The sequence below is a fragment of the Cryptomeria japonica genome, chromosome 6 (genome assembly GCF_030272615.1).
Source record: "Cryptomeria japonica chromosome 6, Sugi_1.0, whole genome shotgun sequence".
In the NCBI taxonomy this organism is placed as follows: domain Eukaryota; kingdom Viridiplantae; phylum Streptophyta; class Pinopsida; order Cupressales; family Cupressaceae; genus Cryptomeria; species Cryptomeria japonica.
Window position 1 is genome coordinate 195,679,691 of NC_081410.1, and position 25,344 is coordinate 195,705,034.

Genomic DNA, 25,344 nt, shown 5'->3' on the forward strand with positions numbered 1-25,344 from the left:
GAAATTTTAACAGTATTTATGAGATGATTATAAATAATGATGTATTTTGGAAACTTAGAAAAAGTTAGAAAACTTGGTCAATTGTGACTTCAAAGAGAGAAAACTAAATTAGCGAAGGTGTTTGTTTCATTTTGACTGTCTTCACATTTAAGTTATATTGCAAGTCTTTAGTGTTAAATGGAGTTAGACTTTTCGTATTGTCATTTCCATTAGTCTTGTCTCGTGAGTAGACTGTGTTTTGCCAGTTGATTTATCCTATGTGCAAGGGCTTGTATGACCAAGTGTTTCTCAGTTGTTTTGAACTCCTTTTTGGTATATTGGTTTTGGTAGTCTTTGGCTTTGGATTTCTTTTGGGAATTTTTGTGTAGTGTCATAAGGAAGAGTGGCTTTCGAGTGGGGGCCACGCCCAAAGAGGTTAGCAGGATAACCCCTCAAAAGATGGATAAGTAAGTGATAACCTAATAATATATTAGGGGTTTTGGTAGCTAAAACATTAAATAAGATGATTGTACCCCCCTCATGGTTGAGTGCTAGTACAGACTCAAGATGCAGTGGGAAGGTTTGGAATGGAAAACTAACAACCTTGTCCTCACGAAAGGATTGTTTGGGTCTGAATGAGACTTGGATGGGGCCGGGGGTTCGGGAGAGGCTACCAGGATAACCCAAGATGGGGATCAGGGCCTATGGAGGCCTACCAGGATAACCACTCCAAGCTATGTGATGACACTCTTCCCTTATGGTCACTAGTGTGTTGAGTGCTAGTACATAATTATGATACTGTGGGAAGGCCAGGAACGGAAAACCAACAACCTTGTCCTCATGAAAGGAATGTTTGGGTTCGCATGAGACTTGGATGGGGTCAAGAGTTTGGGAGAGGCTACCAGGATAACCCAAGATGGGGGTCACAGCCTATGGAGGCCTGCTAGGATAACCATTCCAAGGTATGTGATGACACTCTTCCCTTATGGTACTAGTGTGTAGCCTTGTTGGTATAACTTGGAGTTCTACTATGGAGTCATGTTTTGTGAATATATGATTTATGTGAGATTCCTGATGTTGTGTTTAGACCATGTGTGCATACCTTGTAAGTTGCTAGTGGGTCTTATTTCTATCTTCTAGCATGGTGGGGTGGTTCTTTTTGAGCCACATGGTCGGCTAGTAGTGCCACTTTCCATCGGGTGTGTTTGTTCCTTCTTGCAGGAGTGGGCTTCACAGGTGTTCCAGTTGCTCTTTGGATTCAAGCGTCTTGTATTTCCAGTTGGATCCTATTTCTCATCTTCGATCATTCTTTGTATATCTTGGACCTTATATGGTCAGTTGTATTATTCGTAATGTATGCCTTCATGGCAAGATACAATTTTAATGTAAACATTATGTGATCTTATGAGACTTAGTGATTTAGTGCAATGTAATATTATTTCAATCATGTTATAGAAAAGAAATGTATTGATGAAAATTAAATGGTTAAATGTATAACTTTTATTAGTATCTCCGATGAAATGTAATGGAAAGAATCATCATGAATGGAACTTAGACATGTTAATGATATCTCATACTATTGGATGAAATAATCATTGATTAGTGTAATTGTGTCTTTATGATTAAATCATCTTCACTGGATTAATTATCGTTAAGAAATGTTTAGTTTAAATCATGTAAACCATGTTGGGAAACCCTTTAGGAGTTAAGTTAAGTCTTCCTTTTGTGCAAATCAAATGTAATGTTAATCTTAATGCATCATTTAGTTTATTAAAGTTTTTTTTTTAAAATTATTTACACTCTTTTCAAGTGTTTTAGTTTAATCCCTTCGGGGTTTCTTGGCAGGACGTTACAATTGGTATCAGAGCCAGGTTTCAATACTGGGTACTATGGTTTTAATTGACCCCATCTAACTAGACCTATTGCTAAGTCTTAGTGCTTGTGTCCTCCTATTTAGTATCGTTGTTGTAGATCTAAAATTTTTCTCTTCTGTTGTTGTTAGGATTATGGCTGGGAAAGGTAAAGGTCGTGGTCATGGTAGAGGTAGGGGTCATGTTCGTAGTGCAGGTCATCAGAGTCCTTCACTTTAGCCTACGCATGAGAGTGTTGAGTAGATTCAGTTCATGCACCAGAGTGAGCATAGGGATGCTAGTCAACATAGGGAGCAACATACTATTCAGTAGGTCCTTGAAAGGGAAGAGCTGCAGTAGATATTCCAAAAGGTATTGGCTCAACTAGGTCCTAGACTTGAGGCCGAGTAGCAACGCAATGTTCAGTTTGAGGAGTCACACCTTTAGGATCATGTGGAGAGAGAGAGAGAGAGAGAGAGAGAGAGAGAGAGAGAGAGAGAGAGAGAGAGAGAGAGAGAGAGTTTAGTTGACCAGAAGGCAGTAGTCGTTGGTCAAATGAGGGATTTGTTGAGATCTCACCCTATTTTTATGGTTAGGGCAGTGGACTTGAGGTTGAGACCTGGCTCATAGATTTGGATAGGTGTTTTTCCATGCATCTGTATGGTAGTAACACCAAGGCGAGATGCACCATTATGCATCTTAGGGATTTTGCTTCTACTTGGTGAAGATTAGAGGAGTAGAGGATCAGTGTGGATGTTGTTACAATATCATGGGAGTCATTTTTAGAGAGGTTTAGGGATCAATTCCTTTCAATACAGTAGATACAACATCGCGCAGATGAGTTTCATGAGCTGCATCAGTTGGGCATGAGTATAGACCAGTATGAGCACAAATTTTATGAGCTCAAATAGTATGTCCGTATTGGCAATGATGAGGCGATGTTGGTACAACATTTTATGAGAGGTCTGAATGACCGCATCAGTGGAGGAGTACGAGTATTTGAGCCGACATCTGTCGAGTTAGCCGTGGAAAAAGCTCAACTCATAGAGCAGAATCTTTCCCATGCACATGGTGGTCAGCCAGGGGTTCAGATTGGTAGTGCACCTTTTGATGGATCTAGGACTAGAGGTAGTCAGTCTTAGGCCATTGCACCATATAGGAGTTTTCAGACACCCACCAAGGGTGGTTAGCAGTAGCAGCATAAATTTCAATCTAGACCGAAGCGGTTTCAGCATTTTCTGGGATAGGCTAGACAAAGTTTTCTGGGACAATCCTCACAGAGTGCTTCTCAGGCCCCTAGTAGGGGTAGTTTTCAGCAGTCTAGTGGGCCGATTGGAAGTAGAGGACCTGACAGGGGAGCTTGTTTCTCCTGTGGTCAGTATGGCCACATAGCTGCACATTGTCCACAAATATCACAACAAACTGCTAGTTAGAGACCAACAGCTTCAGAGCCTATTGTTGGGTATGCAGGTCGATCCCACATGTTTTATGAAGACTATCTACATGAAACCCTAATTACTTGTGAAGACAAATAAAACTTCATTAAAAGGAAAAAGTACAGAGTTGCATTTTGGAGGAACGACATGATTCATAGAGAGGAAGAGGTTCCCTTTTGGATGGCAAAAAGTTTGGAGGACCAAGGCGAACACCACCACAGTCCCAACAATTCAGGTCGAACTTCTGGGAACGGATCTGAATCTTCATCTACTGCTCAGATCTAGGTTTGTGGCTCTGTTTGACTACTATAGCTCGTTGTTTATGCATAATTGCTTCAATATCCACACATTTAACCCAATTTCAACATGTTTAATTAATTCAATTCAATTTAAAGGTAAATAACAACTCCATCTAGGATACCAAGAATCTGATTAGAATCTAGATCTATCAACGCTAAATCTATCAAATTCCATATTTCCCCAATGAGATGGTCCCTAACCAAAAATTAGCAGTTTTACTACATTTAATGGTGAAACCCTAATTTTTCACCCTTCACATTTTGGTGAACCTAACATCTTACACCTTAATTCTTATTTGTGATCTTAGATTTGAGTGTTTATGCATTTACAAATTCAAATTTAAATTTACAAGTTTAATTTTCAATTGAATTACAGAAATTTAGATTTTAAATTTACAAAAACCTTAATTTTTAATTCTAAAATTGAACTTGTGGGTTGCCTAATTTGGATTCATTATTTCAAATATGATTGTTCATGCACTTTAAAATTCAAATTTGCACTCATGGATATCATTTTCAATTGAATTACATAAATTTAGTGGTTGAATTCACAAAAACCCTAATTTATAATTCTAAATTTACTTGTGGGTTGCATAATTTTTCAAATATATTTTCAGATCTGATCTTTATGATATGTTATGCTATGATTTAGAGGCATTTATCTTTCAAATTCATAAATCACATTTCTTAATTATTTGGTTAATCAATCACTTTTACAAAAAAATTGCATTGTTTAATCACAATTTTTCAATTTCAATTTCAAATTTACCTTTTGTGTGCATGAGTTTTATTACTATTAGTCCTACCTACAATATTACTATGAGAAGTTGTAGAATTAAGGCTTCCCAAGGTTTATATACTACGGATATGGAGCCTAATTTGGATAACTTATTTCATGAGAATGTTGGTGGATAACTTAGTTCATGAGAATGTTTTCATAATTATCATGATGTGGATGAATCGCTAACTAAGGTTTCTATTGACCAATTGGAGAATATTGACAAGGAATTTAAAAATCTTCAACAATGGATGAGTCCACAATAGCCAAAAAGTGAGGCAAACCCATTGATTGAAGGACTAAAAAGAATGGTGCAAAGTGATGAAATAGGTGTTGATTTGTTGTGTGACCTTGCTCATATTGTTGACACTAATATCATGCCTATAAAAAATTGCGCTAAAGTCCTTGGTTACACTCAAACCACTAGTCAAATCAACCATTCTATTCCTATGCCTACATCCTTGCCTAGTGTGCCTACATTTGCATCTTATATCATGACTACTTCCACACAAAAAGTTAATCCTACACATGTTAGTCAAGGGGGAAACTTTGTTACTAAAAATTCTTTTATACCTTATTCCATGAGTCTTCCATTTGTGACCCAATTGGAGCATCCTAAATTGTACTCTCTTACAATTTTGTCCTCATTTCGGTCCTCACCTTGGCGTTCGTTTTGAAGGCCTGATTGGAGCCTTGATTCTTCTCACGCCATGCAAACCCTTTATTGTTTTCAACTTGCACTTTATCTGCCCATTGTTTCTTGGTTCTTGATTGGCCAGAACTAGGGTGTTGGCACCCTGGTCCTCAAGGACAGTTAATATGTGGTGATTGATCATGCAAGTACTGTACACTCGTAATGTATTCTCGTCGGGGTTCACCTTCTAAATCTCCCTCTTCATTTTGTATCCCCACTTTTGATTGATAAGAAATAATGATCCATACCATCAAATTAAATTTAAAAACATTTAATTTTGGTTTTCTACATCAATAGAAAAAAAAAATTTATGATAGATTTGTCAAATAATGATTACAAGTCTCAAAACCATAAAAAGTATGTTCATATATTAGAGAGGTTGTAAGAGAAAATACAACATGTTGATCCAAAATTATGATATTTGTGCATGCTTTAAAATCATGATTAATTTTATTTGCAAAGAAATGAAAGAACATTATATATCAACTTAATATAATTGATCAAAATTATAAAAATAATGATTGACAATTCAAATGAAAAAAGGCATGATATGGTACAATTTTTTTAAAACATAAAAAAGCACTCATATTCTTCATAATATGAAAATAGTGATACATATTATCAAATTCAAATTAATATATACAATTTTCATCATTCATGCCAATAAAAAATGTGATATATTAGTAAAATAATGTTAACAATTATGAAATTTACATTCTTCAAGGTCATTATTTATTTTCTATACACATAAATACAAATATATTTAGTATGTTCATTTTATCCCTAATCTTTGGAATCTACCACCCCTTAGGTTCATTCAAAAACACACAAAACAAAAGGAAAGCCAATTTTTTATTGAGCAAACATAGACACACACCATAAAAGGAATGTCAAATTTTGATTAAACACACACCACACACAAAGTTAATGACCAATTTTCTTTGAAGATGTAGAGACTAAACTTATTTCACCTAATCCTAATCATCACCATGTCAACACTAAATTATTTCACCTAGCCATAATCATCACCATGTCATTCCCTAATTATTACTCACATTAGTCCACCATCATAATAATTATCATTTTTCAAATTTTATTTATTTATAACTTAATTTACCATTTATTAATTATTACATCATTGATTACATCTAGAGGTGTTCACTATAGTCACAACACGATAGAATATTTCATGTAAACAAAAGAAATGCTTGCAATTACAAACATAGGGAAGTTGATTAGTCACCTTGGTACTTACAAGTAACATCTAATATGCCAAATAGGAATGGTGTTTGGAGACTCAAGTTAACTCATGACTTTTTTGCTTTGTTATAAATCTAGGTAGAACTCGGTATGTTTCTCACAACTCTCTACCAAGAGTGTGTGATAGAAATTCTTTGGACTGTGTTGACCTCCTTGCAGTTACAAAATGGTCTTATGAGTCTAGAGAATGAGAGTCGCTCCTAGATGTAAGCACAGAGGCATTATCTACATCTTACTATCTGGTTTTTGTTTTGGTGTGTGTTTATCTGTGTGGTGATTGAGTTCAAGAATTTTTTTTGTTCTTTTCACTATAATACATTTTAGGCATTAGAATCGATTGCTCAAGGCCTTACAAGAACTTAATCTAAAGTTGATCTTCAAGAATTGAGCAACTTTCAATGAAGAACAATTCAACAAAGCCACATTGTGCATGTTATATACTAAAAACATGCATGTCAATCATGAAATTTATAGTATTATATTTCACAAAAAAAATGCCCTTTGTGATGCTTTGGTGGGTGTCCATAATCTCTTCTAAAATTCTCATTTTCATGCAAAGTTTGTAAAGTACTTTTTAGCAAATATTGTTGCATGAGATGACACTTCTCTGAATATTCGATCAAATATTGAGGACATGTTTAATGCTTTTAATGGATGTATTTTTGCTAATTTATAATGTTTAATATTCAACTTGCTTTGTTAATATAATGATATATGGTAGGTTTTATTAATAACTACAACTGCCTTTTCTAATTGCACGGAATTTTTTTATTTTGATGTTGGTTCAACTATTTTGTTGGCTTTTCCTTTTCCGAGATTCGTTTAGTTTTTATATGCAAAATAATGTTAAGAACACCTAGCAACGCATGCATTAACTACACTATTCTAGATGCAAGTATTTACAATCAACTTGCTTTGTTAATATTATGATATATGGTAGGTTTTTTTAATAACTACAACTACCTTTTCTAATTGCACAGAAAATATCATTTTGATGTTGGTTCAACAATTTGATTGGCTTTTCCTTTTTCGAGATTTGTTTAGTTTTTATATGCAAAATAGTTCTAAGAACACCTATCAACGCATGCATTAACTACACTATTATAAATGCAAGTATGTACAATCAACTTGCTTTGTTAATATTATGATATATGGTAGATTTATTAATAACTACAACTGCCTTTTCTAATTGCACAAACATTATTATTTTGATGTTGGTTCAACTATTTGGTTGGCTGAGCAAGGAGAAAAAGTCTTGTGATAACACTCCATGACGACTCTCGTTTCTTCTCCTGCTCAAGTGGTAATTTTGAAAAATGCCTCTGCTATAGCCTACAATGACTAACACTCACGTGGTTTTGTTGCCCTCCTCCTGACACACCTAGTGCTATGGGTAGCTTGTGTGCCCCCTCCCTTGAGGGTTTTGACCGCATTCCGTTGCAAGATCCATTTGGCCTCGATGCTCCCAGGGTTGACTCTGCTCGCTATGAGCCCTCAACAATGGGTGTTATGGCTTTTTCATGCCCTCCGCCACTCGTGGATCCCCTTCCTGAAGGAGTTTTGGTGTTGACTCTTTTGGGGATGCTTCTTAGTCGGTTGCTACTAATGTTGTGGATGTTAAGGTCCCACCCAAACCTTCCTTTTCTAGCAAGCGTAGCTTCGCTCATGTGGCTAGATCTATTGCCCAACCCTCCAAGGGTGTTCGTCCTCCTCCCTGTGCCAAATCTTCCCCTGTGGTGGTTTGTGGACATGATGTGGTGGACAACATCAGGTTCTACCAAAGTTGTTATTTGGTGTGCAGATTCTCTGGGCTTTGCCCTTTACTATCGCACCTCCACCGCTGGGTAACTGACTCTTGGAGGCCTTTGGTGGCTCATAATATTGAGCTTTTCCTTGTGCTAAAGGCTTTTTCATTGCTTCTTTTACATCTTTGGCTGATCGAGATTGGGTTTTGGGCAAGTTGTGGGCTTGTTGAGTGTACCCCCTCTCTGTTAAGACTAGGACAAGTTCCTTAACCCTTTCACTGAAGCTCTTAATGTGCGTCCAGTTTGGGTTCGCTTTCCAAATCTCCCTATTCATTTTTGGGAGTATTCTTGTTATGAGGCTATTGGTAACTCTATTGGTCATTTCTTAAAGGTCAATGATGCTACGTCTTCAATGAATTACACTACCTTTGCCCGCATCTTAGTTGATATCAACATCTCCTCGCCTCTCCCAAGAGATGTGGTTCTCATGGTTGGAGACCAGCCTTGGACACAACTGTTGGATTTTGAAAACCTCCCCTTTCGCTGTCAAAAATGTTTTTCTATGGGTCATCTTGCTTCAAACTGCTCTATTTCATGCCACAAAGGTGTTGCTACTTGGTGGAAGGATGCTACTACTGATCATCTTACCATCCATGTTGTTGATGCTAATTATGATAGCTCCTCTCGAGAGGCTAAAGAGCTTCTTACTATATAGCTCCTCCCGTCCTGGAGGATTCAACTCTTGTTGCCCCTAACTTGCATCTTCGCTCTACACCTACTAGTTTTGCTCCCGATATCACTCCTCTGTAGCAACTTGTTATTATACAACAAACCCCTCTTGTTCTGCAACAGCCTTCTCCTGGCTCTACTGATGATTTCCAAGTGAGATCCTTATCGCTTGGTCATTCCCTTGATAGTCCCAATGATAGTATCACTTGGATTGTTGTTTGTTGCAGGTGAAAGGGAAAGTCCTCCCTGCCCACCCCAAGGCTTGGGTGTTCTTACCCCTCCTTGAGTTGGGTCTGATTTGTTGAAGGCTGGACAAGTCTTTTTCTTTTGTCGGACCTTGCTTGTTCGGGGCTTGCTCCGATGTGTTGTTTTTTTTACTATTGTGGGATTTTGTTTTTTATAGTCTCTAAATATGTAAAGGGTCGGCGTCCTAGTTAACTCTAATTTTAATAAAAAATTATTTGGTTGACTTTTCCTTTTCTGAGACTTGTTTAGTTTTTATATGCAAAATAGTTCTAAGAACACCTAGCAACACATGCATTAACTACACTATTTTGAATGCAAGTATTTACAATCAACTTGCTTTGTTAATATTATGATATATGGTAGGTTTATTAATAACTGCAACTGACTTTTCTAATTGCACATAAATTGTTATTTTGATGTTGGTTCAACTATTTGGTTCGCTTTTCCTTTTCCAAGATTTGTTTAATTTTATGCAAAATACTTTTAAGAACACTTAGCAACACATGCATTAACTACACTAATTGAACTTTGAATATGTTTTTTAATCCAATATGAGATTAAAAAGCATAGTTATGAATCATGTCCTTTAATTTTTTAGTTTTCCTCCATGTTTCATTGACCTAGGGTTTCAATGTTTGGATGGCAACAAAAATAGTTGTTTGTAGAAAAGAATATCAATACTTAAAGCTATACTTATAAAAAAATATTTCAGAAGGAACAATAAATATAAGTTTGAGTCAAACTGATGACATTTGCTTAGCGTTGAAGATGTATCAAATTGAAAATAAAAATGTTTATATCTCAAGTATGTGTTTAAATTCTTTTGCATAAAAGAATGCTATTATATTAAATTAAAATAAATTTAAGATCTCCCTTTTTATGAAAAAAATTATAATATAAATTGAAAATATTTAATAACTAATTAAAAAATAAATTGAAATGAATAATATTAAAGATATGAAATTTTTATAAGAGAATCTTAATATTTTTTATTTACTAACTAGAAATAAATATTACACTTTAAATTAATTATTAAAAAATTTAGTATAGATTAAATTATAAGATATATAAGTTTAAATAAGACATTTCTAAAAAAAATTTAGTGAATGTTTTCTTGATGTTTCTATAATTTAATTACTTAAAATAGATTGAGATTATGTCAGAAATATCTTTCTATGTTTACAAAAATCAATATAACTTTTTTTTTAAAAACATATCATGCTTCTTATAGGTGGATATGGATAAAAATATTGAATTATTTTTAGAATGAAAATTACGACCTCCTCATTACCCCAATCGAAACAAAAACGCTTCTTTTTGTGGCACTTAGATGCTTAAACCAAGTTTATAAGATTTTTTTAAGAAAAATATTCGACCATTTTAAAACAAAAAATAAATAAAGTATCAATATAAAGACAAAAGATATAACATATAATAGATAGCTATCTACTAAAATAATATCAAATAATTAGATAATGTTAGATAAATAGAAATAGCTCTTTAACTCAAATAACTCTAAATGTTCCTTAACTATGTAAAAATTACAATAACACAAAAAAAAAGGTTTAAAAGAAGTTTGAAAAGGATGGGATTAAGGAAAACCTAAAAAAAAAATGTTTATCCTTACCCAAAATGTAGACCATGTATTCAGCCAACAATGCAATGCAAGCAAGACAGAATCTACCAAACCATATCTCACTATAATAAAGAGGAGTAAAAGTGCATGTCAACACGTGACACAGAAAGGATTAGATTTTCATCATAAATACAAATGAGTTTAGTATTTCATCACATTAACAAAAGATGAAAGTAACACATAAAAGATAATAAATTTAGTATGAATGTATTAAACACATCTATATGAAGAATGCTCATAGATATTATATAGAATTAATTTCTAATCATTTATTTTTTAATAAGTATAATATAGAATTATTTTATTTTATTTTATAGAATATATAATTATTTAATATTCTTAGATATTATATTATTTTACTTTAGAATATATAATCTTTTCATGAAAGATTTTTTAAAACAATTTTTATGAAGTAAAATGAAGATAGGTATAAATTAAAAATATAAAAAATATTTTATAAAATGTAAAGAAAAAAATAAACCAAATCGAGTCCTAATTCAAACACTACATTTTGAACCCTACTCCTAAACTAAATTGAATTGTAACCTACAACTTGAACCTTAGTCTAACCCTAATCGAACCCTAACTCTAATTTGAACGCTAGCCCTCATTGAACCCTAATCCTAATTTAATTCTAGAGAAAACCCTAACCTTAATTGAACTTGAATTCTAATTTAACCCAAATTAAGCCCTAACTACAACTTGAACCCTAATCTAACCATAATTGAACCCTAGCCCTAAACTTAACCCTAACCCTAATTGAACTCTAATGCTAATCTAACCATAATCCTAATCTATACCAACCCCTAATCCATAACCCTTATATAATTGAATCATAACAATAATTGAACTCTAAACCTAGCCCTAACTATAATTAAACTCTTACCATAATAAAACCTTAATCATAATTGAAACCTAACTCTAATTCTAACTATAATATTAATCCTCAATCCTTCTAATTATATGCCAACCCTAACATAACCATAACCATAACTTTAACTATAGAATTAAATCCTAACTACAAATTGAACATTAATTTAACCTCAATTGAACCCTAACCTTAATTGAACCCTAATCCTAATTGAATTCTACTAGAAAACCCTAACCCTAATTGAACCCTAATCCTAATGCAATTGAATCATAACCCTAATTCTAAGCCTAATTGAACTTTGATACTAGCCCTAACTATAATTAAAATCTTGCCATAATTAAATCCTAACCTAGACCTAATTAAACCCTAACCCTAATTAAAACTTTATGCTAACATAGCCATAAAACTAATTAAACCTTAACCCTAACCTTAAAATAAAGCTTTATATAATCCTATCCATAATCTCTAACCTTATTTGAATCCAAACACTAACTCTAACCTTAATTAAACCCTAAATCAATTGTAATACTAACCCTATTCCTGATTAAACCCTAGCCCTAACACTAATTCTAATTCAATGCCAACCCTTAACCCAAGCATTATATTGAAATAGTAACCCTAACATTGGAGTGTAACCTTGACCCTTAACCAAATCTTACCATAATTGAAACCTAAGCCCAAACTTAACTCTAACCCTAATCCTAATAGAACTTTAATACTAATTTAACCTTAACACTAATGCAATTGAATCATAGCAATAATTCTAACCCTAATTGAACTCTAGCCCTTATTGTAATTGAACACTTATGATAACCTCACCCTAACTACAATTAAACTCTATCTTTAACATGAACTATAACCTGACCCTATTACTAATATTTACGCTAACATAACCCATAACCCTAATTACACCTTAATACTAACCTTGAAACCAAGCTTTATTATAGAATCATAACGCTAACACAATTCTTTATCCTTAAACCCTAACATTAACTCTAACCCTAATTAAACCATAATTTAATTGTATTACTAACCTTGATTCTAATTGAACCCTTAATACTAACCTTGAAACCAAGCTTTATTATAGAACCATAACACTAACACAATTCTTTATCCTTAAACCCTAACATTAACTCTAACCCTAATTAAACCCTAATTTAATTATATTACTAACCCTAATTCTAATTGAACCCTAGCCCTAACCATACACTGATTGTAATTGAACCTCAAGCCTTACCCCAACCATTGTCCAAGAATAATAATCCTAATTGTAGCCTTCCCTATACCTAATCTTACCATAATTGAAACCTAACCATAACCTAACCCTAAACTTAACTTTAATGCTGGAGGTAAACCCTACCTCCAATTTTAACCCCAATCTCATTATAATTAAACCCTAACCATAATCATACCCTAACTATAGGTAACGCTAATCTAACCATAATAAACCCTACCTCCACCTTGAACCCTATTAGAGGCACCTATTTTTATTATTTTTCACCCTAAACTCTAATAGGCACCTCAAGAAAGATATATTTAGGCATATTTTATATATATTATTAAATTTAATATACATAAACCAATTGACCCTGAGGTGTAGACCGGTTGGTCAAGCCATTGAAAGACATGGACAATCGACACACGTTCAAACCTCATCCAAACGAGAAAGCCAACTTACCTAGCTACAACCATGGTGGGTCCCTTGCGGATCATTATGTGGCCCAAAGGATTAGTCTTGCTGGACCTTAACTGATTTGACAACAAGGTTATAGGCCAAGTCTTGATGACACCTCTCAAATAACAAAAAAAAATCATTTATTTATTTTCTTAAATGATTTATAACTATTTAATTCATTTTTCTATCTTAATAGTTAACTGCATCTCTAAGTTAGCCAACTCCTTTAGATTAGTTGACTTTGTCTCATTTTAGGAACTTCTTTTGTTAGTCATCAATCTATAGTTTCGTCTTCGAATAGAAACTTGTTCTTGACAATTATCCATCAATGAAATTAGATAATTTATTATTTTCTCATCATTTTGAAATGGCAAACTTCAATTTTTCTCAAGTTGACTCTACAATCATTTTAGTTAGCTCAGATCTTCCTCATCTCTCAATTGACTTTTACTCCAAAATTCTACAAATTCAATCATGTCCATCATTTGTCAGTTAATCGAACTATTGCAAATAGACTATCAAAATCCATCCTCAATCAAATTTAATGCTATACAATTAAAGTTGCATCCATATTCCAACAAGAGAAATCAACATCTTTTTTAGATTTACAATGATTTTTAAATAGGAATTTATTTTGTAATAAATGCTAGAGTAATTTGTGTTATCAATTTATTATTTTCAAACTTATTATTAAATAAAACACACACATGCACAATATAAAGTGAAATGGAAAAATTATTTGAACACACAATCCACACAAAGTGAATCCTACTTTAGTTTAAAACACATAGATGTGTCAGAGTGCACCACCCACAATTATTGCACATGAAGTGGATTCAAAATCGTTAAATATGAATTTATTTTGTTAATGATAAGAGTAAATTGTATTTTCAATTTTTCATTTTCATATCTATCATGTAATTGCTTACAAAACACAACACATGCACAACATAAAGGGAAATGGGGAAATTTATTTGAACACATACAATCCACACAAAGTGCAAGTTAACTTAGTTAGTTAACTTAGTTTAAAAATGCATGTGTATGAGTGTGCACACCCACACACAACACAAAGCGAATCTCAAATTCAAAAACACACACTCCACATAAATTAAATTTGAAAGCTCATGCACATACACACATACTCATGAAATCAAACTTTATTCAAAAACATGCTTGTATACATAAATTGAATTTCAAACAAAATTCACATACAGTCACACATAAAATAAGCATAAGTTCAAACACGACAACATACAGACACACAAAGTGAACGTTGAAGTCATAAAACATGCTAAAGTACAAACATTCTACACATGGAGTGCATTCAAACACGACAAACATAAAGCACACATGTAACCCATAGTGAATATCAAATTCAATTCAAACACTCATAACACAATGAATGCCAAAGTTAGTTCAAACACACACACACCACATAAATTTAGCTTTCATACATATATACAAGCAAATACATACAATGAATGCGCAATTACATATAAAACATGCTAAAGTACAAACATACTATGCACGAAGTGCATTCAAAAATGATGACTTAAAGCACACATGCAATCCAAAATGAGTATCAAATTTATTTTAAACACAATGCGAAAGTGAGTTCAAACACATACACACCACATAAATTTAAGTTTCATACATTTACATGCAAATACATACAATGACTGCAATTACACAAATTCATCCACACTGTAAATTAAAGTTCTTTCATACACACACATACACTCCACAGAAATTTAACTTTCATACATAAACATGAAGCACACATGCAACCCAAAGTGAATATCAAATTTAGTTCAACTATGCCAAAATACCAACACAGAGTGAACATTGAAGTCATAAATCATGCTAAAGTACAAACATACAAAAAATGGAGTGCATTCAAACATGACAAACATAAAGCACACATGCAACCCAAAGTGAATATCAAATTTAGTTTAAACACACAACATAAAGTGAATGGCAAAGTTCAAACACATACATACCACTTAAATTTAACTTTCATACATATAAATGCAAATACATATCATGAATACAATTACACATGCATTCATCCACGCAAAGTAGTGAACATTATTGAATACTGAGATAAGTACATATAGTTTGTTTGTTTCACATATTCAAAATAAATGCTAAAGTTTAAATACTGAGATAAGTGAATGTGAAAGTTAAAAGACATTTCATGCAGTATTATTGCAATTCACACATCTTGTTCAAACATACACTTCACATATATCTTTCTTTAATATAAAATTAAAATAAAATAAAAAACATTACGCAATAAAAAATAAAAATAAAAACACAATGCAGAAACACTAGGCTGACAAATATGGCCATGACCAATGACCATTCTCTTCAACCTTGAGGAGGGGGCAAATTCAACCCCTCCCCCCCAAAAAAATTTATTAAACAACAAATCTATTTACATATCCATTTACAAATAAGTTGAACGATTTCAGAAAATGATGCAAAAGTACAATAGTAAAATTAAAATTTGTTCTGCATTGACATCAATAACAATTGAGAAACTCTAGGCATCACTTTGCACTCATTCTACAAACATAGCAAAGGTATTTATCATTATAATAATCAGCGAATGCCAACTGCTTTTGCCACATCGACTGCTTGAACCAAATCCAAACATTAACTGATGTTGCTGCTCTCCTGAAATCACAAAGAAAATTTATTAACACCCTAATAAACAAGTTTTATTTCACAAAACTCAGGTTTTGACATGTCAATACATCAAAGGAAAAATAAAAGTTTCACAACCCCAAAATGACTAAAATCCATACACAAACTATAACCTGTGTAATACATGTTACTTCTTTATAAAGTTGCTATAGAAAATGTGGCATATATTGAGGATTTGCATACAAATCACAGAAAATCACATCACTTATCTGTTACGTGATATATTCTTTTGCACACAAAAGAATAGATTAGAGAAGGCAAAGTTGTTTTTTATTGATAAAAATGTGTTAACAAACAGCTGTACATATCTGAGTATGAGTTACCATAAACAGAGTGAATTAGGTCCCACATCCCAAAGATTTCATAATTACATAAACAGAGTGTGATAGGTCCACTACCCAACACTTAATGTTGGCACAGACTAAAAAGTTCATAACAGAGCCTTTACTAATCCCATTAATTTTGGAATGTAGCTGGTAGCCATCTTGGTTTGGAGAAAATATCAGGAGCTAAAATACTGATTTGAACTGAAAATAGCCCAATGCCCGTGTGGGATCCACATGGGAATTGCTTTTCCATTTGCCAAATATATTGTTCAACTAGGTCTATAGCCCTATCCAACATTGGTTTCAAACTAATGACCTCCAATGTGGAGAACACATGCATTCACCATCAACACCCCCACCCCTCAAGAAGTACAGAATTTGACACCCTTTAGCATTAAGTTGTTAAATATAATCTCATGTGTATACAAAATCGCATACATAGCAACAATTCTTATTGCATTCTGAGATATGTTAATTTGAAGACCATGCAAATTGAGATTTGGCATTACATGTGTCAACTACGTATTGAAAGAAACTTGTAAACAATCTTCTTGAATAAGTACAAAACTAAGTAGTAAAGAAGAGAGGTAGAATCGTTTGCTTCTGATGTCAGACATACTTGAATGGCCTTTGATTTCAAGCAGTGCATCTAAATATTAGCAACTAGGGAATGCAGTATACTATTTTTTAAGGTGCACCAAGCAAATAAAATCTTATAGTTATTTACTTATTACTTTTATGCTAAGTATTCTGAGATAAGCATAAATGTCTTCCTTTTAAATTTTCTTCCCAGATTTCGCAGTAATTTCAAAGTGGTGGCTTAACATGAGATTAATAAGCAAACTTATCAAGTTCTTCAGCAAATAGAAAAGGGTACATACTGTTTATTTGGGACTTTAGATAAGCAAACTTTTATAGCTTTCGCTAGCTGCTTGGCTATTTCCTCATCATCCTCCTTATCATCAATACTGCAATAGTGAAAACAAAAAGATAAGACAAGAACTTCGGTTAAAAAAATAAATTAAAGATTGGATCCAAATCAAAATACTTTGGAAAAAAAATTATGCAGACCAAAAAGAAGAAAAAAGATCACAAAGATTGCTTAGATATTGAGAGATAGTAAGTAAAAAATTGGAAATAAAACTAAAACTGTGCTTAATGTTTTCTAGTAAATATGTACAAAAACAAATTGTAGTATTACAATTTTCCTGTAAAGATTGAACACAAGATTTAGCATAAAATGGTAAAAAATATTTGTAATACCAAAAACGGCTAAGAGATCATTTATAATGTGTTTTTCGCATTCTCTTGTTTTACAAAGACGTTCATTAACCTCTCTCATATGCACATTAGAACCAAAAGTCATGATCCCTGTACTTGATACTCGATTGCTAAGATATGTCTTCCATAATGAGAAATCAACCATTAAAAATTCCTTCACAACAATTGGGGCCTCAGATACTTCAACAAGCCACGATATGATCCCCATATTATGCATCACATATGAGGCTGAAACCAATTTATTTTGGATTTGTCTACTTCTAGTGTAATTTATTATGGGGATACAAAATGGTTTCAAGTTTATCAATCATATGGATCCTAGGTAATGAATGACTTCCAAATGTAATAAGGGGACATGACATTCCAAATAGTAGTGTGACTTTTGCTAGAAAAATCACCCTCAAGAACAATTGGAACATAAACTTTCCTTTAATATCATTGTTGTGATTTTTCACCCATTCCATAGCTTGAAATTATGTAGCAAGGTCCAAAATATTTGAAAGCATGCAAAAGTCTTTTATTCAAATTTTACCTTTCAGCCTAGCTATACAATGATTTAATGTAGGTCTAAACCTCTTGATGCAACATATGTTCTTTTTCTCCCTTTAAGGATTGCCTCTTACTAGTAAATACCTTCAACTCCCATATTCAAACTCAATGATTTTCTACTTTATCCATCCTGGTTCTTCAGCTTGTTTCACATAATCTACTATATTGGATGCCTTGCCAAGCAACTGGAGTGCTCCAGTGAGGCCTATGGCAATCCAACACACTAAAAGAGATTTTCCTCATTCCATTTGATCCAATAAAATGATAACGACAAATTTATCGTTTGGGTCTTAAATAATTGTATGTCATAAAGATGAGAATCTCAATGTCAACTATATTTCATGAAAAATAGTCATCTTCTACACTCCAAGTATAGATTCTAGTGCCAATAATACGAACATATTCTCCCATTACATCAAACAATTCAAAACTTGAAACATATTCTATTGAAGAGTCCATCATAAGAACTGCACAGCATTTGTCCCCAAAGTTTGTCCCTGGGGTTAAATGTAAAGGACATCTAAAACTTCTTAATAAAATAACTGTAAAAATGAGATTTTATATTTACAAATTGGTCTTCTACCCCCACAGTAAACAACACTGTAGTAGATTTGATAAAACCAATATATCCTACCTAAGAATGTTTCGCCGAAACATGTGCTTCTACAAAACCAATATCCCAATCTCTAACAGTCCTACTGATCACATGGCTTAATTTGCAGAATCCAATGATTTATTCATTGGCAAATATTAAATTTCTTTAGCTAGTTTACAAAAAAATTGACATGGAAAACATACTCTAGTGAAATGGTTTTTTTTTTACTTTTTACCAAGGAATGTTGAGCATTCCTAACTCCATTAAGTTGTGATCGTTCAAAAAGTAAGGAGTAGGGAAACTGAATAATCCTTGTGACGTAGATAGTTAAACTGTATACTTACAAACTTAGACTCAGTTAAACTATGGACACTTACAAATTAATACTCAGCTAAACTGTGGACTTGAGTTCTGCAATCGCTCAAAATTAATATTCTAGTTCAGGTTTGAAAAGACTTTACATATTATATGCCAGAGACAAAAGGCTGGCAAAATATAAATCTATAATCAAATGTAAATTCAAATGTTCGTACCTGTTGTATTTCCTGGTGCTTGTGATATGTAGTTCTGCTTCATTTCTCCTCCTCCTCCTCCTCATCATCATCACTGCTGCCTGAAAAATCACCACCCACGAAAAAAGACAAATGCAAAATACCAAAAAAGTTTTTTTGAAAACAATCTACACATAAAAATACAAAAGAAAAACACATACCAAACATATTAAAGTAAAACTTACAGACAATAAAAACAGAGGCGGCATGGCCATGCCAAACAAAAATAGAAAGAAAGCTAAGAAAAAAAACAAAAAGCATAGAATGATGGACAAAGAAACCAAAAAAACAGAATATGATGTAAACAGAACTTTCTAAACATTCATTAAGTCACTGAAGTGAATCTGACTTCAACAATCAAACTGTTAACATCAATGTGAATGAAACAAAAAATTTGTATATTAACATTATTATTAAATATATATAAATTCAAGTTCACAACAAATTTTAATTTATTTTAAAATTCACTCCACTTTTAGAATAAGTAGCCATTTTCTAAATGCTGCATTATATTATCCACATCATTGCTGTCTTCAGCAATGCGTGCAACATGCTTCCATTTAAGCTTCAGTAATATGGTTTCTGCCCTCCCTTATATTGGCTGAGCATTCTTCTGCCTCTGCAAATTTTTTTGGTCCACGGCTACCATAATAAGCTAATATACATACTGGTTCTCCTTTCCGAAATCAGTCCTGTTAGACAATTAAAAATTTAAATAATTTTAGCCACAATATTTCTATACAGATAATAATCAAAATTTCAAATGTACATTGCCCCTCCTTTGAGATTACGATATATTCCCATGAGGTCTTAAGGGAGTGACAAAATCTTTGTTATTATGAACATTCAAACCATGTGATAAATAATGTACGAAAAACCATGCTAGAGGGCAGAAACCTATCCAAAGTTTGGTCAAGAGTCCTGTAATCAAAGATCTTGTATCATCATTATGAAGAAAACTCCATAATATGGGTTGTTTTGGTTGGTAGATCTCTAATATAAAGATAAGTAGGAGAAGGACATGTGGCTTGATCATTAGGAAGATAGGTGCTAAGATTGGTTGCTTGATGATCTAATATGTTTGAAGACGGGGTTCTAACAATATTAGTTTTGAAGAAGGGTTCAAAGAAGTCACCTATGACAAAGCTTACAAGAAGCAAGGTAGCAGAGCATACTTCAAGAGGACATTTAAAAAGTCATTAATAGGCCCCTCAATGAGTAAACCCATAAGATGGTAATCTACAGAATGTCAAGTTCCCACATGCTCCTTGAATGAGTTTGGGGTCATCATTGTTCTCTATGGTATAGTGGTGTTAAGAAAAGGAGAGCCTTTTGTAAACTTCAAAACTTGGCCAAACCCTAGCTAAGAAAAAACTCCATAAAAAAGGGTCCTCTGTCAACTATAAAAATCTTCTGTGAATATTTATGTTGAGTTTTGCTTTATTGTCAATGAAAGAGACTATGCAATGGTGAAAAGGAAGAGGTTGACTTTACTGCATGAATAGTAGAATGGTAGGTCATGAATTTCATAAGTACGATTATAATGCTTTGATAAATTTTAGAGGGGCAGTATCAAGCTGTGAACACAGCATCATAGGGTGAACTATGAATAAGTCATGAACATCTTCAATAAACAAACGCACAAAGATGATAGTCCTACTGATGACAATCCTCATGTCAAATAATAGTGGGCAAACTTTCTAGATGGATGATTTCATTGATTTGGCACTTCATTTTTACAGTACAGTTCATTCCTTGAAATATCCATAAAAGAAAAGGGTGATAGTCTTTGCAAGAATTGTTATCCTTGAAAATCCTAAAGTAAGAAGTCAGCCATGCTCAGTTCACTAAACTTGCATGCCTTGACTGAAATTGTATATCCATCATGATACATTGAAATCAGAGAGCATGATCTAGACAATGACAGAGTTGAAAAGATTAAGTAGGACAACGAATCAGTGACAGTGTACTGGGACTTGTGGAGTGCATCATGAAAGATGTATGACAGAGGTCAAAGCTTTCAATAATCAATAAGAGCATAGAATACAAAGAGAAAAGATAGCAAGTACTACTATCAAAATTCTCCTTAGAATTCCTATGTCTGAGTGAACACCAAAATGATGAATATTGATATGGTATGCATGGTTGGAAGACATTGTTAAATGAATCATGATAGTAAACAAAACTGCCATGAAGGTATGAGAAATATGAGTCAAAACACTATAGGTAGAGGTGGTTTAGTGCATATGACAGGGCCATTGATAGATTATATGACAATGTGATAAATTAAACCAAGTGAAATAATAGCCATGTGGATGACCGTAATAAATACCAGTGCATAATAGTCCAAGGATCATAAAATAAGCACAAGGGAAAGAAGAAAGAAAGTTAGAAATCAAAAGCAATCAGAATCCTAGATGGTAGTAGAGGTTCGTGACAGTGAACTAATTTGTAAATTAGAGATTCTAGGACAAGGGCATGGTAATTTGACAAAATCTGGGTCAAGAAGTCTGGGTCAAGTGGTAGTCTAGAGACCTAATCATCATAAAGGAGAATACTATTCACGCATAACAGTAGCAAGAAAAAGTCTGTGAGTTCTTTCTTCAATTTCTATGGACTGTTGCAAAAAGTTGATAGTTTTTATGACACCAGTATGATAATTGTATCAAGGCCCAAACACTGATCTAATAGAAAAACATTTAGGAGATAAATGACAAAAATACATGGTAGAGGCATGACAGTAGGATGGTAAATATGAAAAGACCATGCACCATGCAATAGTGAGGTGCTATAATAGTCACTAAAGTTCTCATGAATGATTATCGGTGTTTGAAGGATACAGATGACAGAAGATGACTGAACTTGACAGAGACCTCGTAGGGAATCAGATGAACAAGATATGCATAAAACATGAGAGAAAGATGCTTTAGTGAATCAAACAACTGGTAGCTACTAGTATTAGAGAATCTCCAACACCCTCTTAAGGGATTTGATCACCTTCAAGTCGCTTCTCACATGACCTGAAATCAGGGAGAGGGTAGTCATGGTAGTCTGGAGGAGTTTTAGATAGTTGCAAGCATATAAAGATCAATTGGTAAGTTGGAAGGTAGGTGACAAGATATAGAGGACAATTTGTGCAAGGACAATTGCAGACGGGATAAGTCAGCTGGGTGCCCAAGGAAAGGAGTTGACTCAACAAGCAATCAAGGAAAGCACAAGATATCCTAGATGGCAGACCAACTTCTTCAATTGCTGCCAAACATTAATTCAATATTATAAAACTAATAAAATGGTAACAGAAGTCCTAGATTGCAGACCATCACTACAGAGTATAGAGATGAGTCAGAATGTCTCAAATGCTATTGCTCAAAAGAATCTTTGTGTTCTCTGTTGGCCAAGTTAACATTCATGTCATAAACATAAAATATGATTACATTCTACATGGCATAAAATATAATTCTATGGTTTTTGAAATTAAAAATTACCTTATCAAAAACATATATCCGTTAACCAGATGAAACAGAAAAGAGGAAAAACCAACAGATCAATTTAAGTAATTAAACTAAAGAGGAAAAACCAGCAGATCAATTTAAGTAATTAAACTCAAGAATTCCTTTGTAGGCGTTGGGTATGTGGGACTTACAACATTCCTCCGCACATGATTGGTGATGCGGATGACCTCTGAGGCGTTGGATGCGTCACTCCCTGGGACAACATTCCTCCGCAGATAAGGCACACCAAATGGCAAATTCACCCCTTGCAGGAAAGGGCATCGAGCCCTATACCAAGAATCCATAAATTCAGTTCCCTAAAATCTTTCATCTCTATGCTCACTATGGCCTTGAAGCAACAATAACCAGAGGAGTACGCATATATAGTACATTCAGAATCAATGTACGCAGGGAAACACTGAACATTGCGGATGAGCTATTCTTCTAAATCAATGGCCATTTATATAATAGGTTAAGGAATAGGAGCGTGTTTTTGTTAACGGTAGCATGCTTTTATTTTCAACGGGTGGATTCGAACCAGTAGCATGTTTTTTTCAGCTGCAATATCTATCTATGGAGCGTGTTTTTTAATGGTAGCATGTGTTTTCAATGGGTGGATTTGCGGAAGCCAAAAGAAAACCCCTGCAACCAAAAGCATTCCCATCGTGAACCTAGGCGGGAAGTAGTATTATAGTTTTTGAATGTTTTGGGGTTTAATTATGTAATATTTTTTTTATTTACCAATGTTTCACTCATGCTTGAAACATTGGAATTATATTGTTCTTTTCAAATTTATAAGATTATAATGGTAAAAAAATAAATACAAGGTATTGAATTGTTTAATAAAATATAAATGACGGTTTTGATTATGTTCTAAAGAAGATGTGAATCGATTTATAAAATTGTTTAATAAAATATAAATGACGGTTTTCATGAAATTGATACCCTAAAAAATACACACTAGTCAACCACAAGCCATATAATTTTCCAATTTCAAAGAACTTAAAACATAATTCTCCAACATCTCATGGCTACCCAATACTTAGGATAGCTCCCTATTTTCCCTCCTACATACTTAGGTCCATATGATGTTTACCTGATTTTATGTTACACAAATCCTCATGAAAAAACCTAAAACTTAGGATAGCTCCCTATTTTCCCTCCTACATACCTATGTCCATTGGTGTTTACCTGATTTTATGTTACAACAACCCTTATGAAAAATCCAATACCTCCAAGTTGTTGCTAGCTAAAAATGCACATACATGCATGCAAGGACCAATAAAGAGCATTATAAAAAAATATTTTATTCATTTAGAACTTTAGTGAAAGAATAAGGATGCTACTCTTATCTTAATTTGATTTTTATTTATGAGTGACAAAAGTTATTCATATTTGGGAAAGCTTATGGTGAGTAAACAAGATGATGAAATAATAGTTAGGTGTACTATTGACAGCGAGTGTAGTAATATGCTTTATTTTTTAAATACATATGATAATGGTGTATTATGCATTTTTAAGACAAAATTATCTTACTCCATCAATCTATTGTATTCATTTGCACCAGTTTATTTCATCTAGAAAAAGAATGGTAAAATGTTTCAAAAATATATGTTTATGTGCAATTGTATCAACAAAGTATTTCATTTAAAAATATCTATGGTATTCACAAAACATATGTAGTAGTGAAAATGAAACACTATCAAATTTTATATACCATTCTCACAATAATGTTTCAAAAACATAACATAGCACTTTAGGATCCAAAAATCACACAGAGAGAAAGAATTTCATTTTGTTGTTTATGTTCTATGTAGTTTTCTTAAGAATGAATGTGTTGTACTACTAAGCAATCCATGTTGAATGAAGATAATAGTAGCATAGTTGTGTTTATATTGAGGTGTTAAATGCATGCATAAATTAGAATAGAACTGGTATTCTGGTGTCTTTTGCAATATGGTTATAAGGCCATCAACTAATGATTTTGTTTGAATCACATTATTTTTCTCGTAATATTTGCAATAACATGGATACGAAGAGGCCACATGGGTTACTAAAGCACTTTGACAAAATAATGATTTATCTAGCTTGTAGTTGGACAATGATAGATATGTATTTTTTTTCCTTTCTCCATCACTTGACAAGTTCAAACTATATCTTTGATATGAATTCATCTAGCTCATGTTTGGCCAGTGCCTAATTTCATTAGGGTTTTCATTGTGCAAATTTTCTTAAAATGCTTGTTCAATGGTGAAAAGGATGAACAAATTATTAAACAACTTTTCGAAAATTCTTTGTTCCTGATTGCATGTAGACATGTGTGTGTGTAATTTGATACATCTATCATAAATGAAAAATGATAGCAAGCATCTAGATATTTATTTTCTTAGCCTATTACTTGATATATTTATTGGTGAGATTAAGTGTTGTACCTAGAAATTTCTTCGGCTAGGTCCTAATCACACATGTTACTTAAGTTTACTTAGGGACTGTGATGGCAAAAAATGGGATCAGATGGTTTAGGACCTAACCCCACTTTCCTCCACACATTGGAATATGGAAGATCCTAAGGAAGTGATTCACTTTTACTACTTCAAGTGTGAAAGAGAGTCAAGGAATACTTTTAGGGCTCCTATTCCTT

The 25,344-nt window shown here is 33.3% G+C and overlaps 1 protein-coding gene across 1 annotated transcript; it reads right to left on the bottom strand.

Annotated features, from left to right (window-relative positions):
- Nucleotides 1–15,529: 15,529 nt before the first annotated feature.
- On the bottom strand, nt 15,530–23,363 carry LOC131063485 (uncharacterized). The gene is made up of 4 exons (XM_057997311.2): nt 22,856–23,363; nt 19,195–19,274; nt 17,118–17,204; nt 15,530–15,880 (listed from the first exon to the last, which is right to left on the bottom strand). The coding sequence occupies exons 1-4, from the start codon at nt 23,006–23,008 to the stop codon at nt 15,754–15,756; spliced, it is 447 nt and encodes a 148-aa protein (XP_057853294.2). The 5' UTR covers nt 23,009–23,363; the 3' UTR covers nt 15,530–15,753.
- Between the last annotated feature and the right edge of the window lie 1,981 nt (nt 23,364–25,344).

Excerpts from the sequence above, each read along its gene's own strand:
- LOC131063485 (XM_057997311.2), bottom strand. The coding sequence starts at position 23,008 with ATGGATTCTTGGTATAGGGCTCGATGCCCTTTCCTGCAAGGGGTGAAT. Across the intron at positions 19,275-22,855 it reads ATCATGTGCGGAGGAATGTT|GCAGCAGTGATGATGATGAG; the intron begins GTAAGTCCCACA and ends GTGATTTTTCAG. Across the intron at positions 17,205-19,194 it reads AGCACCAGGAAATACAACAG|TATTGATGATAAGGAGGATG; the intron begins GTACGAACATTT and ends TCACTATTGCAG.